Consider the following 18,164-nt stretch of genomic DNA (forward strand, 5'->3'; position numbering starts at 1 on the left):
AAACACTCTAAGATTTTACCAAAAACCCCATATTCTTCATAAAATTTGGGAAAAATAATTTTTTTAGCAAAATCTAATTAACTGTTTCAGACTGGTTCTGCTGCTAGGGCTCCACAAAGTTACCATGATTAATGTATACTGTTAATTCACCTGAAGCCCTTTGGCAGAATTCTGTTATCTGGACCTGTGTATTTGTCGAGGTTACAGCTATTATTGCCCTGTGAAAGCTATTCATATTGTATGTGAAGTAACAGACACACTTTGATGCCTCATGTTAAATGTAACTAAATAAATAGTAAACTGCTTGGAAAAAATATATTTTAATAACTTAAGGTATGTGGAAAAGTTAGTAGAGATTTTTTTTTTTAAAGTAATTCAAAACCTGTCAGCTTGTTATCCAACTGAACAGCTACTGACACTCACAACTCCATATATCACTAGATTAATTTTCAGCTCCAAAATTCAGGTAACGCGCTTTTTGAAGTCCAATTAGCACCATTTGAGTTAATCAGTAACTCATCCAAATAAATGTTAAAGCTAACCTGTGAAGCTGCCCTTTTTGTAACTTGGTCAAGATCAGCTTGCAATTTCCTTTGCTGCTCTTCATAGACTTCCAGCTTGGTCAGCAATTCTTCTACAAAAACATAACAAATTTGGCTCATTAGACACAAAATTAATAGGAAGATCAAAGAAAATTTAAAAGAAAGATTCAAAATGAAAATTCAGATGACAATTCATTTCAGTTAGAAGACGTCTGTTGGGCTGTGTTATCCATCTACCCGTGAAAGTGACTTCTTGATTATTAAATATTGATAAGCGCTTTAAATCTCACCTGCTAACAATTTAGACTGATGAACAGAAAACTCTACCGTTTCTCATTTATAGAAAGGATGTCAGAGAAAATAACGCAAGGTGAAAGAAAAATCTCACACAGAACTCTACGTTAAACTAGCGGAGGTTTTAAGCAAAAAATTGCTCTCAAATCGTTACAGAAGAAAAATATTTGAGATAATTCTTAATTTACTGGAAACTCAATACTCTCAAAAGGTTATCGTATATACTCTAATGAATTTTCCAAGTATGTTTGGTCTCATTTTTCCTCCTAAGAAGGTGCCTCTTCCACTTCTTGGAAGTTTAATGTGCAGGTAGATTTCGGGAAGGAAAAGCTGAGCTGTAACTCTGACTTAAGTACTCTTTGCTATTGTTCAAAGCTGCATGAAGTTATTTCAGAATCTATTTTTAAAAATACACTTTGAAAATTAAAATGAGAAAGTTCGTTTATCTTTGTCTCTTTACTTTGAATCACCTGCAAATGAAAAACAGATTTTCTTTTTTTACCATTTTGAGTTCTGATTTCATATAACGATTGCAGTTTTGACTGTAGTTCTTCATTTTCAATTTCTAGTTCTGAGACACGATCGTTTAAGGCAGATACATCAACATTCTTTGATGAAAACTAAAAGAAAAAAATAGTTACGAGTTTTTGAAATGCACCAAAACACCAGAAACACAGCAAAGTTAGTGCAACTCCTTTTCTGATTTTTAGTAAGATTTAGAATAGCTGGTTTTCTAATATTTGGCAGTGCCATACACTAGCTAATCTCTAACAGATTTACTCCCAAATGCTGGTAACACCAGTTTGTACTATTTTTTGTTAATATTTATACTGTATCAATGCTTTATGTCCATTCAATTTCTATACATTTATCCATATATAAAGATACTTTGAATAAATTATTTTAATATTCTATTCACCACATTATTTTTTTCCAGTCACATTGCCCAGCACAGAACCTTACATTAAAGGCATGTAATATTAACCATGATGTTACACATACATTTTTTAGTTCATCCTCCAGTTGTTTGATTCTTGATTTAGACCAAGCCTTCATTTTCAGAAACTTTGCTTCAGATTTGCTGGCCTCTTCCGTCTTCAATTTCACTTGTACTTAAGAAACAAGACAGAAAAACTTATTTAAAACTCTAGAAAGATTATTTATACAAGACCTGTGTTTAATTCCTTTAGCAATCAAAGTTATACACTTACCCAAGACAACCACATTTATAGAAAAACACAACAATAAGAGATGTAGTGAGAAATGTACAGTTCACGTGGTTATCTTGGTATTCCTATAACCCTCATTATGATAGTTTCTGAGCACAGATACTTTTTAGTAAGTGTGGCAATAACTTTTCCACCAAACATAATGTAGTTCTACTTGCAAGAGGTAGGAAATTGGCGTACAACACGTAACAGTATGGGGCAAAGGAACCCTTCACACCTAACAACTGTTCAAACAGGATACCTTCCAAATCTTCCATCTTCTCTTTTGCTATAGACTCCAGGTCTCCAATTTCTTTTGAGTTAGCCTGTCCACTACCAGTTAATTCTGCCACTTGTTTCTTAAGCTGAAACAGGGCCTGATCTTTCTCTTGCAGCTCAGTTTCATGTTTCTCTTGAATTTCATGCAGTTCAGCGTTATATTTCTCCTTAACTTTCATCATTTCAAGCTCATGTTTCTCCATCATGTCTCTTAACTGGGCTCTCATTACATGTTTCTCAGCATCCAGTTTAGACTGGAGGTTTTCTTTTTCGGACAGAAGACGTTTCAGGTTTTCATTAATCTCCTGTCAAAAAAAAAAGAAAACACAAAAAACCACCTTTATTTTTTAATGCAAAGTATTTTATTACCACTTTCAAATATTATATCTGTATTCCTGCATACATTATAATCATAAATCAGCGCTACTGTTGGTCACCTGGCTCTACTACAAAAGCTACTCAGCTCTGACTTTCCAGGACAGAAGTGGGGACCTTCAGCAAAACAGCATCATTATTTGAGTGCACACTATATGCAACCTCTCCCACAAGTGAAAATGGAGCAGAAAAGAATGTTTGGTTCTATGGAACATAAAAAAATAAAAACCAAAATGGAAGCAGATCCCTAACAGTGATCCCAAAGATTAAGAATGCTCACTGCAGGGGCACCCAGGCGTTGTCCCTTCAAATCCATTCAAATTAAAGTTGGCAAATGGATCTAGCTCTTCTTTACAACATTTTGTTGCTAACTAGTTTTCTGTTCATGCTTATTCTACTTTTACTGCCTTTACATTAGTTATTTTAATACAGAAAAAAAAGGTATAAAAGATTACAGATCACTGTAACAAAGCAGTCTGCTCACATTAGATCTGCTGTTCAAAGAAAAGCTACTTTCATGGTACATAAACCTAGGAATATAAGCTGCCCAAGTAGAGAAGCTGTCCAGAACAGCAGAGGGAACATTTCCACAACATCCTTATGTAAAAAAGCAAGACTTCCTGCTATTTCAATACTAAAATTGAGATTCCAGGTACACTTTAAAGTGCTTTAAGTTCATGCTGTCATAGTCAAATGTTCCCTCTCCCCTCAAGGTGTGCATTTCTGTCCTCTCAATGCACTAGCACTAGGTACCGTCAGTTCCTGCAGAGCCTCAGTGTAGGAAGATGCATCTAACCCAAAAGGAAAAAAACACCAACAAAACCCTCCATAGGCAGAAGGCATAACAACTGGGATGGACAAACAAAACAGGCTTGAACTACCATGGATCTTAACTACCTGAGCAGGATATCTACCTGGGTACACAGCTGAAACTATTTCTACTAAGATTTTGATTCTGCCAGCCCTCTTGGTAGGCAGAAAATTTATTGGAAATAGTACAGCTAAAACACTGGACCTGGCACCCCAGACAGGCTACGATGTGCCTGCAGCAGAGTCCCAAAAGCCTGAGGCTGCAGCGTCCTCCTTTTACATTGCTGAACTGAAGGAGCAGCACTCAAAGACTATAAACAGAGGTCATGCTATGTGCTTAAATGCAGAGAACCTTGATTCCTTGATTTTGCAGGCAGCAGAAATACAGCTGAAGAAAAGGCACATTACTAGAAAAACACTCTCGGGGCGGGGCTGGAAAGCAAGCCTCAGTTTTGAGGCTCACTCCAGTTTTTAACTAGAGAAGCTGAAATCTCTCGTCAGCAACAAGTCTTTCCTACATGGCAAGTTCCCAAAATGAATCAAGACAAACTATGGGCAAGAGCTGACACTTTTATATCCTATGGACTCTACCTCTCCTTTAAGTTCATTCCCTAACTTAGCTTTATATCTGTTTGCAACCACAGTTGTGCATTCTTAGCACATGTCAAAGCCTCCTAGAGACCTGCCTAAATATGTTATGCAAAATTATCTTTTGTGCACATCCAACAGCTTTTTGAACTTGTGATTGACGTGATGAGTTTAGCTGCGCACATACGCTGTTTCTTACATTCAATTGCTGGTCCTTGGCATCCAGTTCTTTCTGCAAGACATCTATCACCTGTGTCCTTCCCAGCATGACTTCTTCCTTTTCATGAAGCTTCTGCTTCAAGGCCTTTAGTAGCTAGCAAGAAAAAAAAATAATCAAGCAATCCATAAATGAGTTAAAACTTGCAGAAGAGAAAGAAAAAGACTTATCTTTGTTTTTCCAAGCAGACATCTGAACTGCACAGCAAAGGTTAGTAATTACATGATTCTGAATTCCCATGTCTAACTAAATCAAAGCAAGCTGTTGAGTTTCCAAAGCAACATACCTGTTCCAGGTCAGCACTTGCATCAGATTTAGCAGCTAATTTAAAGAGCTCCTGCTCATGCTTTTCTCTCTGTGCTTCCAGTTCCTTTTCCTTTTCCTGGATAATATTTTGAAACACACGTACCTAAAAACACACAGAAAATAAATACGAAACCAGTCCACAAAGGTGTAGTAGAAGTACGCTGAACTGTCTAACTAAAGGTACAGCAGGATAACGTATTCTACCTTAAGTCTGAATTTTGCTTCCACGTAATAGTAAATACACTTCCATCAGTGAGTACTGATGTCCGTGGTGCATGTGGACAGACCTCCAACTTCCAGAAAGTTTGTTTCAATTCCACAATAAACTTTAAATAAGAAGCATGGTACCATTCGTTTTTGTTTAATATCATATATCCTCACCTTTCTTTTTTGGATGCCATTGTTCCGAGACTTCTAATTTCTAAAAGATTGCACTGTTGCTAGAAATGAACACGAAGTTTCTATCAATTAAGCCCAAGTGGCAGCTTTGAAACCTAGCTGCCTCCTCCTCAAAAATCTGCAGTCTACCTCCAGCATGTCTTTGTTAGCTAGCTTACAATTTTTATAAGAACTGGGTATAATTTTTGGAATCTCACAAATGAAACTTTGAATAAACTCACATAAAGTCCTACCCAGATTTATATCCGAGTGATGACGTGCTCACCAAAATGGCTTTTACAGTCTCAGCTGTTTGTCCTTTTCTTTCTTTCCTGTATCAGAACTTATTCCCTGTGTGTTACCGAACAGGTGTGGTCATGTTCAGGATCAAAAATAGCATTTTTGTTACAGATAAAATAAACTCAGACATCAAATGATGTGGGAAATACTAAGATGAATAGTGTCATACATGGTAGAACTCAAACGCTGAGAGATCAGGCACATCACATTAAAATTTGAGATTTTGCGTCCAAGGGAGCTGGAAGAGCCTGGTAACATCAAGGAATGGGTAACACACTCTCTAGTGCCACCTTTTTTTTTTTTTTTTAAGTATTATTTAACAGCGTTGTTGTTTGTCTTGGCCTGTTCATCAGCTGCTAACTTCTAGAAAAGTTTCCCATAAGTACACCAAACTTCTTCACCTATTTTTCAGTCAGGAGGAAACCACAATTTTTTTCCCTGCTCTCACACTAAAGAGTGCCAGACAGCTCACAGCGCAAGTGAAAGCGATCTGCCAAACAGCCATTTGTGCCAAGAATGATTACAGTAATCCAAACACAATGCCAGCCACGGCATGTCTGCACTTTTGCACCTTCAAACGTAGCGCTACAAGAAAGAGAGGTTTGGAGGTTTTTCAGCTAGAATTCTGCACGATTCATTTCACTGTTACACTCTAGCTCCTCCAAGCCCAAACACCAGCCGTATCCTTAAACTCCTTCCTCGCATAAAACTTTCAACTTCAATTATGATCAGCACAAACCATCTACTGTGTCATTATTCTCATTTCATCTGATGACCATATTGATTTTTCCTCAAGAATCACAGAATCATTAAGGTTGGAAAAGTCCTCTAGGATCACTGAGTCCAACCGTCAACCCAATACCCCCAGGCCTCCTAAACCAATCATCCCAATGAATCATCCCAGATGAAAAATGGCATTTATTACCTATTGAGATAGAAACATTAGAGCCAAGAGACTGCTGCTGCCACCAAAGAATGTAAATATTTTTAAAGTGTGTTTACTTACATTTTCCATATATGTAGCTTCTTTTCCTTTGAAATGCTCTTTTTCTTTGCTCTGAATATTTTTAAGGCTCTCAATCTGTTCCTGGAACAAGCTACATTTTTCTTCACTTTCTCCAACCTTCTTGGTAAGGTTCTGAACTAGAATCTGCAGGCTCTGTAGTGATGACTCTTTAACAGCCAGCTGATTCTTTAGAATGCAAATCAAAAGACAACTAAAAGAATGGACCCAGAAAAAAGATAAAGCAATCATCATGAAGCCACCTCCTAGCCCTTCCCTCAGTTAAAGCAACATTAAACTCAAAATTCAGGCTTGGTTTTAACTTGAATGAAATTTGTCAGCAGATTCTGAAATCGATACTAATACGTACAAATAGTACTGACAAGTAAATAAATATAGATCTACTGACATAAATGAAAATAATTAGTAAAGAATTTTTATTCGCATCAAAAAATGCAGAGGATTTGTGCTTAAGAGAAGGATTCCCCATCTAACGCATCAGAATTCGTTGATTCCTTGAAACCTCTATGGAGATTTTATATTTGAGCTGCTAATATACCTTCAAGTCTTCATTGGGCAAGAGTATTTCATTGGCAACGCCACCTGACCCACACGCTTGCTGTAAATCGATGATATAAGCATCTCTTTCAGCTAACTTCTTTTCCTTCTCTGCCAGCATGGCATCCATTTCAGTCCCACGACAGCGCTGGGCCTCCAGTTCAACACTCTGAAAACAAAAAGACAGCATTGCTCATAATCTGTATTTCCACCATATACCGCACAGAATGGTTTGCATTATTTCCTTATTGCCTGCTTTAGGGTATTAGGGAAAAAAATTACAATCAAATTTATAACCTGGTTCAATTTTAAGTATAATCTTTAATTCCTGAGCCTTTCACACGCATTCACATTCCTGCCGCTTTCCACAGCCAACAGGCACGTCCACAAAATAGATCACTGCACGGAACAGCTACAATCCATAGCGTGAAATCATCCCTTGCCTATAGTTCTTCCCATTATGACTTACTTTTGCAACAAAAAAAATCATAATAATTAAGCAAAACAGCATTTTTCTTCTAAATACAAGAATTAAATATAACATTAAATGATAAAGTTCATATTGGTGCATCCCATTCAATTTGTTTTCGAACGACTACAAAAGCACGCTTGAGGATTCTCTGCTCACTGAAGGCACAATGACAGAACTCTCGCTGTGTTTGCTCAGGCAGGTTGTGGCATACAGCCTTCTCTGTCTACTCAACAGAAAACTCTCAGAATACCTGTTCAATAATATGATTAAATAGATAAATATATTTAAATGTATTTATTTAAACGTAATCCTATACCACAAATGTGAAAAGCTACACACTTGGCATCATATAAAACACCACCTTTTTTTGTAACTCTTCATTTTTTTGTGTGATCTGGGATTCTAGTTCTTCAATTCTCCTTCTCAGTACTAGTATCTTCCCACGATTTGCCGCAGCATTTTCCTGGTCACCATCTTTTGACACCTGCAAAATCAGGGAGGTTTGCATTCCGTAAATAGGCAACACCTGACTTCTGTACCTCTCAGGTAATTCAGGTAATACTGGTGAGAAAAAGTGCACTTTACTCATTGTGTTTCAGTTCTCGTATATATTATATATTGCATGCAGAAGCTAGACAGAACAGGCAGAATTTGTATCACGCCTGTAACAACCTTCTTATTTAAATTATTAATGACAATTATTGCTGCAAAGTGGACTGGAACATGCAATAACAGCATTCATTTCCTCTGGCAACTGCAACCCATATAATCCGACAAGTGTAGTCCACGTAACTCAGAGGGGAAAAAGGACTACTGGTGGGGGGAAGTGTAAATTAAACTGTTCCTAAGCACAATGTTTCCAATCAGAATTTCAGAAGTTATAGAACGTACTTGCCATTACAAAAGAAATCAAGTGCAATTGCTAAGAATACGTTTTATTAGCAAAACAGATCAGAAGCATAAATAATTAGCTGCTGCGTCTCTCTGAGGACACCTAGGGACCTCAACGAACCGATCTGTTTTTGTTCCCTTTCAGCATACCTATAAAAAACAAATGCCCTAGAAATATTAAAGCCTCACTGAAGTTTTTAGAAGCTGTATGAAGTAAAAATATGCTATTTTGAAGAAATGCAAATCTGCTCACACAACTGTGCTACTAGAAACAGACCTGAGAATCTTTGTTAACAGTAAAACACTGGTCAGTTAAATGAAACATTCTTATACTTAATTTATATTTTTGTATTTCCATTTTTATGTTGGACATTAAAGTAACAAGTTCGTTTCGTTTCTTCTCAAAAATTTATCTTCCTGATTCACACATGTTAAAAGTCTGAGCTGTAAGAATTTTTTTACAAAAACAATATGAAAGCAACATACAGTTTTCTAAATTTCAATGGAAAGACAAAAGAATGAAATAGAAACACACAGGTGGACTGACAGCACCCACAGAGTCTACTCTGATCCTAATCTGACTCAGCTCAAAATGTGAACTTTGGTTCCACATTGAAGTCCAGCACACAAAACTGCCTACAGCCTTACAGAAATTAGGTCCGCTTTAAACATAAGGACACTTACCTTTTTTTGTTCTGTTTTTGCCTCTAAGCCTCCTGATACCGATAACTGTTTCTTAAGTTCTTCTAACTGTGAGGTTAATGATGCAATCTTGGCTTTGTTTTGCAGCTTCAACTTGGAAAGTTTGGCATCAGCAGATTCCTTCTCCTCCTACAAACATCAAAGTAATGTAGGACTAAATTAGCTACATGAACAACTGCATCCTTCAGTTCTTCCACTGGGAGGGGGAGGGGGAGAAAGAGAGAAATCTAAAGAGTTCAAAAAAAAATCTTCCCCCTGAAGAGACATTATAATGGCACATGCAACAGGTCTGCATATATGAAACAACCATCATTTCATTATTTAAACTTTCTGCGCATGCTGGTTATTATTACTGTATAAAATTCAGGGCATTATATTGTTAGAAATCTGCCTATTTTTTTGATAGCAATACAAATTCAGGGCTTGATTTTTGAACAAGAAGTTAATTTGGGGTTTTTTAAATGCAAAAAGAAACACACCTTCATAATACTATAGAAACATGTTTCATTTTGTTTAAAGAAATTACTTAATTTACAGTAAGTTTAAGAAAATTCAAAATTTTAACACTTGGCTGCTCATGTCCACAGCAGACATCTTTTAAAAAGTGTAAAAATAGGAACAGACCAACCTTAAGACTGTTAAAAAACAACAGAGTAAAGAATAACAAACCCTCAAGTGTCTTCAGGATATCAGATATAAATTTTCTCTAGCTCCATCCTTCCTAAAGCCAGTCAAAAGCAGAGGATAATATATAGTAGCATTAATAGTAAGATCATTATATAACAAAAAGGCATACATAGTGGAAGAAGTTAAAAAATTACCTACAGAAGTTCAGTCTGAGGTAAGATGGCATCTCACTAAACGCCCAGTAATGATTTGGATGGTGGATTTCCCCATATTTAGCCTAACATGAGCATGCACCTCTAGCTCTCGGAACGTCAGTCTGTCCCTTGCAATTATTAAGTGTACCTGCTAATGCAAGGAACTCGTCGCCTGTGTAAGAGCCAATCCCAGATGCAATTTTGGAACAGAAGAGAGCTGGCAAAAACTGTAACGTCCAGCAACCGTAACAGCTAATTGTCACCAACGCTTCTTGTGTTCCTGGAGTTGCTGTAACTGACTATAATAAGCCTGTATCTACAAAAACAGCCCACGATAAACAGGATTGAAGGGGTTTTTTAAACAGTCTTTTTGACAAGAACACATGCATGGTACCTTTAACTGAAGATCTTTATTCTGAAGCTCAGCATCCTTCTCTCTGACAAGCTCCTTGAGCTGTGTTACCAGCTGTTTAGTACTTGACAGCTGTTCAGTCAAATCTGTCACCGACATGCTTCTCGCATCTTGAGAGCCTGCAGCCTGCAGACATTAAGTATACTTTGAACAAACAAAATGGTGCAGACAACATTGCTTCTGCAAAAAAAGTCATCGGTTGGTGTTTGGGGTTTTTTCTGAACACATTCAGCAAATCTTTAGAGTGCAATACCAGCATATACTGTATGTACCTCTACCAGGCTGGTTTTAGCAAGTTTGATAGGTACATGAAACGGTAAATCTTAGAAACTGGTTTAGGAATATTTCTTTGAACTACAGCAAAACCATCAAAGCATCTAGGTATCTAAAAATTAATTTCCGCATTTACTGGATTTGCATCATAACAACCAGTAGCAGGGTCACTGAACCTAGTGGCAACAACACATTGATATTGAATATACCATACACAAAAAACACACTTGGGATAAAGCTTATGTAACACCTACAGATGTCATCTTAAAGCAAGATAAGCATATTGAAGAGGAATAGAGCAGCTGTGTTATGCATGAGAGATTAAATACCAAACAGACAGGAAGCAAGAACCCAACCTGACTTTGAGAGTCCTAAAACTGAGTCACGGTAAAATTGCTTAAGCAACTTACGAAAGAGCAAGTACATACAATTAGTATATCATCAATTAAAGATTATCCAAGTCAGAAATTTTTAAGAATATATTATTCAATAGTAATTCAATACTTACTACCGTTTTGGAAGGAGAATCATCACCACTACCCCATTTCCACATAGTTTCGCGATGGCTATGAGAAAATAAATTAAATAATACCACAGTAACTATCAGTAACTCGGATAACTGTAATTAACTCATACTTCTCTACACATTTCATTGTAAAATGCTTGAAACCCACTTGTTCAATTCTGACAGCACCTCTGATTGCCACCGCATTACTAATTGTTGAGAAATAATGAAGTTATGTATAAAATATGCACGATATGCCTTCTCTATAAACTGCTAATCAGTAAAATGTCAATACTACCAAAAATAATCCAAAGAAGTCTTTAAAGAGTAAATGCCATGAAGTATTATTCAGCAAAGATGCTCCTTCCACATATAAAGAGAAGATACAAACCATATATACTTTAATATTTTACCTGGCCTTAAACACCACCTGCCGCCGCAATATAACAGGGATTGTATCAATGCATATTTCTATCAAATCATAAAGACTAAAACCATTAAAGAACACCAAACTACATTAATTGCTCTGTGACACTGTGTATCTGAAAAATGAGCATGGCAAACCTTGAGGTCACTGATCAGCACACAAAACGCCTGCATCCAAAACGCCAGGAACTGCAAACGTTCCTTGCTGCTCTTCCTCCCAATCAAGTACCACAGATTTCTAAATGGCACCAAAGCACCAGACATACACATAACTGCAGTTTCCAACAATGGAAAGCTGTAGCTTCCTAATAAACACAAGTATAGGCCATAAGAAGGTTTTAAAAAGCAAAATCCTAAAGACCAAGCAGGTAACAAGGCAGCTAAAAGGTTAAGACTTTTACTGAATAATAGAGACAAACTTGGTTGAGGGGAAAAAAAAAGTGGGCAAAGGCTATAAATTAGCCTACGCAGTAAATTCCAAATTGTGCCTTGGAGATATAATCTTAAGTGCAGACTAACATATCTTGCTCGGCCTCTAGATAATATTCCCAATAGCTGCACAAAGTGAAAAGAGAAGCTGTTCAGTAATTTTCACTCTCAGTTAGCAACATCCAGAGGAAAATAATCTGTCCTTTCTAATCTGTTTACAGACTTACGAAATGTGCATACACAGATCAGTCCTGAGTTGGGAAAACAGTTTAAGATAAGCTATGTGTTGAAGTTTATTGTAAAGTACTGAATTTGGAAAGCCATTTATAACAAACATTAGCACATACCTTATCTTAAAAAGTATTCAGAATTACAGCAGAGGCTACTTTTAAAGCTGTTTATTATGTCAAAGCTAAAACCAGGAATCACAGACTGCAATCTATGGCCTACATTATCTGCAAGGCCAAACTGGATCTTGCTAAGACTCTTTTCTAACATTAAAATCAACAAACAAGCCATGGGCTTGGGGATGGGAATTACAGAACTTGGAAGTAAAAACCTCCTCTCATAACTCCTCCAGAGCCGTAACATCAGATCCGTTCTCAGTGAAAACCTCGTTTCCAGATACATACAAGGGCTACCCAGGTATAAAGAGGACCAAATGACTCACTAGATGTAACGCGGTGGTGCATTTCTATCTAATTTATAAATACTTTAGCTCATTTCCAGCTCTGACTGATGCAGTAACTTTTGCTTACTTCACATGCCAGCATTCCTATCTGAATAACTTAACTGTTACTTTCTGATGTGTTTTTATTTACATCAGGGACACTAAATATTGACGAGTTTTCCAAATCAAGCTGGGAAACAAAACTGACCAGACTTCCCTTACCCAGCATGAAGTCAACAAATCATGCTTTTTGCTCTTCTTCTGGGGTTAGAGACAACAAGCTAAAGCACTGAAGCTGGTGAAGCTGCATTCAGAACGCTGGATCGCTGAACTCGAACCCTTCTCCTTGCAGTACATCTAAACATAATTCAATTAAGTTTTCTATCAACATTTTCCTTCCTTTGGTGGCCTATGGCCTGGACATACCAGGCATCAAGCATAAGAGGAGGGAGTCCAAATTATCTGCAGCTACCCTCTCTGAAGTTTTCTCAGGGACAGATAATTTGTCCTTCCCCTGTAAGTTCCAACCACGCACTCTCGCTTTCAAGGTTTCACATTGTCTCATCACTGCCAGTACTGCACCCTGCTCTTCAGCTTGCATGGTCGGTTGGACTCAATGATCTTAAAGGTCTTTCCCAAGCAAAATGGTTCGATTCTACTCTATTCTACTGCGTTGACAATTCTTTGCCATCTGCTATGCACTCGCTTCTATTAATGTCTTCTTCACCAAAGAACAGGCAGGATAGTCAAACCTTTCAAACTCCACTAGATGCAAGACGCCCACTTAATTTTGTGAAACAAGTTTCTTCTGATGTTCAAAGTGCAACTGAGGTTTCAGCTCCTTTCATAATGGGACGTTACCAATAGGACAAGTCCCATCAGCAGCTTTGCCTTCATACTCATCCATTCTGTCGTCCCAGCACTAGCTGCAGCCAAATCCAGCTAAGAAAAACCAACCACATATTATTAATCTTGGTAGTTTCCAGCTTGCTTAACTCCTGTGAGTCAGATGTCACAGGGCCCAGCTCAAGGGGCACTCAGGAACACAGAACAGCAGCCATGACAGCTCATACTGAGGTGGTCACAGAAGTCCCACAGCTTGAGGGTGACCAGTCTACGTGGTAAAATATTGAACTGCAATGTTACAAGGACCTACTCGAGCAACAACCCAGGCAGAGGAACAGCCCACTGACTCCCACAGAACTACTCATGTTTGTTTAACTGTCCCCACCTCTATTGAAAAATCATTCTGATATTAAAAATGGCTTCAAAGAGCACTCATTCAAGTTCTCACCATGAAGCTATTACGGTAGGACCTTTCCCTTCTCTGCCAGAAATACAGATGGTGGAAGAAAACAGCGAGGCAGAACTCCGCTCCTCTCACTACCAAGGAAGGTAACGGAGTCCCCTTTCTCCTCTCTTCCACAAGACTACAGCAGAAAAGCAGACAACAGCAGAAGCACGTAAAAACTCAGGTAAGTGTTTTATTATTTTAAATCCATTTCCTAGAACAATTCTGTGCTTTCAACATGCACACTGAAAGAAAAGCATTTTAATATAATTATTTTCTTCTTGTATCTGCACAGTTTTGTTTTTATCCTTGCTCAATGGCTTGCCAAGACGTTGATTCTTCTGCTGAATAAGCTAAACTTGTTTTGAAACAGTCCATGCCACCTCTGACTTAAAAGCTCTTGGATAACAACTGCACAGACATATGACATACAGCAAAGAAGCACAAACACTGAAGTCACGTTAATCAAACCGCAAGTACCCTGTGAAGTTAATGTAACAGTACACCTGTACAGCTATTGCTTGCATCTATTGTAAACACTTAATAGCACTGACCACGTTTTCCCTTTACAGATATTACAACAAGGGAAGTATTATCTTCTAGAGTGCACCAGCGCTGCAGAAATAAGGTATCAGCGCTCGAGAAAAGGAACAAGGTGCCGGCGCAGAGCCCCCAGGGCGGTGCAGGTGCAGGTGCGGTGCAGAGCATTAGCTATTGCCATCAGAGCAGCCGGGCGCAGCTCCTTCTGCCTGGTGCTTCTGCAGTGCGGTGCGATCAGCAGCCTCTGGCTGGAGGTGCACAACACACAGACACCCCTCCCGCCTTCCTCCTCCCACCGCCCCGTTTTCGGCGGGGCTCCCCGCCGTGAACGCCTTAAGCACAGGGGAGCACCTTTTAGTGCAGTTCAGAGGCAGGGACACGGCAGGGGACCGCCCTGCCGCCTCAGGGACCGGGCCGGCCGGCAGCCTCCCTCCCCGGGCAGGGCCCGCCATGCCGGCGGCCCCAGGGGCTCGGCCGCCCCTCCCCGCAAGCGGCGGCGGGCCCCGGCAGACGCGGCCCAGAAGAGCCCGGCGGCGGCGGGAAGGGAAGGGAAGGGAAAAAAAGCCCAGCGGAGGGAACCCCTGCGGCCCCACTCACCTGCGAGGGGGCGGGGGGGGCGGCCGGGCCCTGCGAAGCGCTACCGGTCGCCACTCCTCCTCCTCCTCCTCCTCAGCGCGGCCCCCGCAGCATCCGCCACGCCCCGGCGGCGGCAGACCTCAGCCGGCGGCGCCAGCGCCCCCTGGCGGCGCGGAGGACCGCGGCACGCCCGCCCCTCGGCTGACGGGGCTCGCGTGCCCCCGGTCCCTCGGAGGTGATGAAGGAGATCGAATCATGGAATCGCTAAGGTTGGAAAAGACCTCTGGGATCATCAAGTCCAACCGCCAACCCAACACCCCCAGGCCTCCCAAACCATGGCCCCAAGTGCCACGGCTACACGGTGTTTGAACACCCCCAGGGACGGTGACTCCCCCACCTTCCTGGGCAGCCTGTGCCAGGGCCTGACCGCTCTGGCAGGGAAGAAGTTTTTCCTAATATCCAACCTAAACCTCCCCTGACGCAGCCTGAGGCCGTTCCCTCTCGCCCTGTCACTGGTGACTTGGGAGCAGAGACCAGCCCCCCCCTCATTCCAGCCCCTCTCAGGCAGCCGCAGAGAGCGAGAAGGGCTCCCCTCAGCCCCCCCTTCTCCAGGCTAAACCCCCCCAGCCCCCTCAGCCGCCCCCCAGCACACTTGTGCTCCAGACCCTGCCCCAGCCCCGCTGCCCTTCTCTGGACGCGCTCCAGCCCCTCCAGGCCCTTCTTGTCCCGAGGGGCCCAAACCTGAGCCCAGGATTCATTAGATGAATAAATTTCATTAGGTGACTTGAGAGCATCTGACTTAAGTACTCTTCATAACACATATTAAAAAAAAAATAACTTACAACTTATTTCCTCCTAAACTAATCTTAAAGAGGAAAATGAGAAGTCAAGATTACACTGCCAGATGAAAACTATTTCTGAGGAAAAGACTATTACCATTATACCTTCACCAGGCTAAAGCTTGCTTACTTCTTCTATCAAGCTGGCACAATACGTTTCAGGTATTTTTAGTAATGGATTAAACTAGCCTGCCTGCTCTATAATCTACCACAACCAAAAACTAAGTTGTTCTATCTAATTCATTTCTTAACTGTAATTTCAGCAGGAAGATGAAGTTAAACATTAGGAAAAAAGTGAAGCCCTCTGATAAATTTCCTGTGGAGAGAAGGAATTCCATTCAGCGGAGGTCTTCAAGGTTCGTAAGGGTATAGGTGCACCTAGTGTCACGAACATTCACAACTTGTCCGTGCCGACCACGGCGAGAGGCTAGGATGCAACATCAAGAAATCCAAGGGTAAAGAGCTGGTGTGCGTGAGGTGTGCCAGCCCAATCGGGGCACCCGAATGCGGTTTTACATAGGGTCCTTATGCCCTTCAATCGGGTACACAGACAGCGCTAAGCTTCCAAGAAACAAAGTGCTTCTTACCAGGGCCAGTCTGTCCTTCAGTTTGTTATTCTTACACACAACAATGCCAAAGTCTCCATAAAATTCCACTAACTCATTACATTACAGTGTATAATGTGAACTAATATACATATTAACAAAGTTAAAACACTTTCGTATTATACAGACTGGTTGCTATATTGTTAGGGAAGGGAATTTTCATAACAATACTTATATTGATCTTGCTTTCAGGGAGAGGAATGGACCAAAAATCCTTTTTCTAAGCAGAAACAAGGAAACCACCTCCAGCTTTCTATGGGCTAGGACATACTCATAAGTGCAAAAGCAAGCTGTACATTGTGTCTGACAGCTGCAGCTGCAGGTATTTTGCCTTCTGTAATAGTTTACACAGTCATTTCTTCTGCCTGCAAACTGCAGCTTTCTAGCAGTATCCAGCACTGTCTGGTTTCTGGTGTGCCCCAGCTACAGGCCCAGCATTTCCCAGACAAGTACCAGTTCACCCTATAGGACATGGAACAGAGAATAAGCTTTAATTTTAACACTAAAATGACTGGGAACATGCAGGAAGAAACCCATCAGGCTTTAGAAGAGATTAGATTTAAAGATGCGGGTGTCATTGTAATCACTTTAATGTTTTCCTGGTGCAACACTGCAGGCTATATCTTCATTCGTTTCAGATGCGAGATAAACAATTACTGCGTTGTGCATGTTCTCATCCATGCCTTGAACATTTAGTGGCATGACAGCTGATGACGATGGGTGCCTGAAGTTCTCTGGAAGACATTAGCACCTCTGGAAATAGGAGTATGGGTATGAAATGAACCACAGCACTGAGGGCTTGAACGCAGCACAGGGCGCTCATGAGAATAAAGGCTTCTTCGGGCATCATACAAATGGGGGAAAAAAGCACTGTGTGGCTAGCTAGTGATTCAAAAATATTGTGCATTTTAATGAAACCCAAGGGAAACTTGGATCCTTAAAGAGCAATGGAAACTTTTAAGCCAGTATTCTCATTACCACACTCACCAATTAGTCCTCCTTATGCATCCAACAGAGCACGAGGTAGACAGTCATGTTGCGCTATTTCTTGCTTCAGTCAATTTAGGTTTGCAGCAGTCTCCAAAACAAATACCAGAGTGCATCTGGCCACAACCTCCATCTACTGAACCCATAACCTTCATGATTTTAGCCCCATCCTGCGGTATCTCCATAGCTTTGCTTGTCTTCAAAGCTGCTCTGAAGTAGCATCTCTAAATAGGTGTCAGAAACGAGGAAACAGGAAATAATGTGCCACCAAAGTGCTCCAAGTGGCTGTTTTGAGTTGTATCAATCACCAGAACAACCCTGTGCAGTGAGGAACAGTAAAGTTACTGTTCATAAAGAGTGGTAGCATGCCGTGAGTAACTCAGACTCAGAACGGTGCTGGGATCTGAATCCCGGGAGCATCTAAGTCAATGCAGGACTCCCAGCCACTTAAATAGAACCAACATTGGATCATATGTAGAGATTTTCATATGCAGGAGGGTGGGTTCAGATGCAATACTCCAAAACGTTAAGTCCATCTATATTCAGGTGATTTTTCCTCCTCCTCCATTTCTGAGCAGAGACTTTCCTGCATTGTAGCTGCACTATTGAAGATATGCTAACAGCCGTTGTTATAGCACGGCTGTCCTCATCCATAGCTAAACAAACATCTGCGGCTTTGAGGTAAAGCCAAGAGCAGCAGAAGGTATATGCAAAAAGATGTCAATATAGGTGGCCTGCATGTAAAGAAAGGTGGATCTCTGAGTAGAGCCTGCTCTGTAGTCTCTGAAGAAAACAAGGATTACAGAATTCTCAGCTCTCAAACATGGGGATGAGTGTATCGGTGTCGCCTGGGGGAACGTTCTGTAT

General features: G+C 40.4%; 1 protein-coding gene across 8 annotated transcripts in view; it reads right to left on the reverse strand.

Moving 5' to 3' along the window:
• LOC104046927 (golgin subfamily B member 1-like) overlaps positions 1-14,947 on the reverse strand; it is a 45,849-nt gene extending 30,902 nt beyond the window's left edge. For 7 of the 8 annotated variants that reach the window (XM_064452910.1, XM_064452909.1, XM_064452914.1 and 4 more), the window contains exons 1-13: positions 14,888-14,947; positions 10,938-10,995; positions 10,139-10,282; positions 8,906-9,052; positions 7,692-7,814; positions 6,860-7,027; positions 6,304-6,489; positions 4,600-4,722; positions 4,296-4,409; positions 2,307-2,628; positions 1,839-1,948; positions 1,339-1,456; positions 543-634 (exon numbers count right to left, since the gene is read on the reverse strand). In XM_064452910.1, the coding sequence (XP_064308980.1) occupies positions 543-634; positions 1,339-1,456; positions 1,839-1,948; positions 2,307-2,628; positions 4,296-4,409; positions 4,600-4,722; positions 6,304-6,489; positions 6,860-7,027; positions 7,692-7,814; positions 8,906-9,052; positions 10,139-10,282; positions 10,938-10,982 (1,692 nt within the window). In that variant the 5' untranslated portion in view covers positions 10,983-10,995; positions 14,888-14,947. Of the gene's footprint in view, positions 1-542; positions 635-1,338; positions 1,457-1,838; positions 1,949-2,306; positions 2,629-4,295; positions 4,410-4,599; positions 4,723-6,303; positions 6,490-6,859; positions 7,028-7,691; positions 7,815-8,905; positions 9,053-10,138; positions 10,283-10,937; positions 10,996-13,753; positions 13,898-14,887 lie in introns of those variants that run through there. The other variant, XM_064452907.1, reaches the window with a different exon arrangement.
• Positions 14,948-18,164: the final 3,217 nt, after the last annotated feature.

Source organism: Phalacrocorax carbo, chromosome 5 (genome assembly GCF_963921805.1).
Source record: "Phalacrocorax carbo chromosome 5, bPhaCar2.1, whole genome shotgun sequence".
NCBI lineage: Eukaryota > Metazoa > Chordata > Aves > Suliformes > Phalacrocoracidae > Phalacrocorax > Phalacrocorax carbo.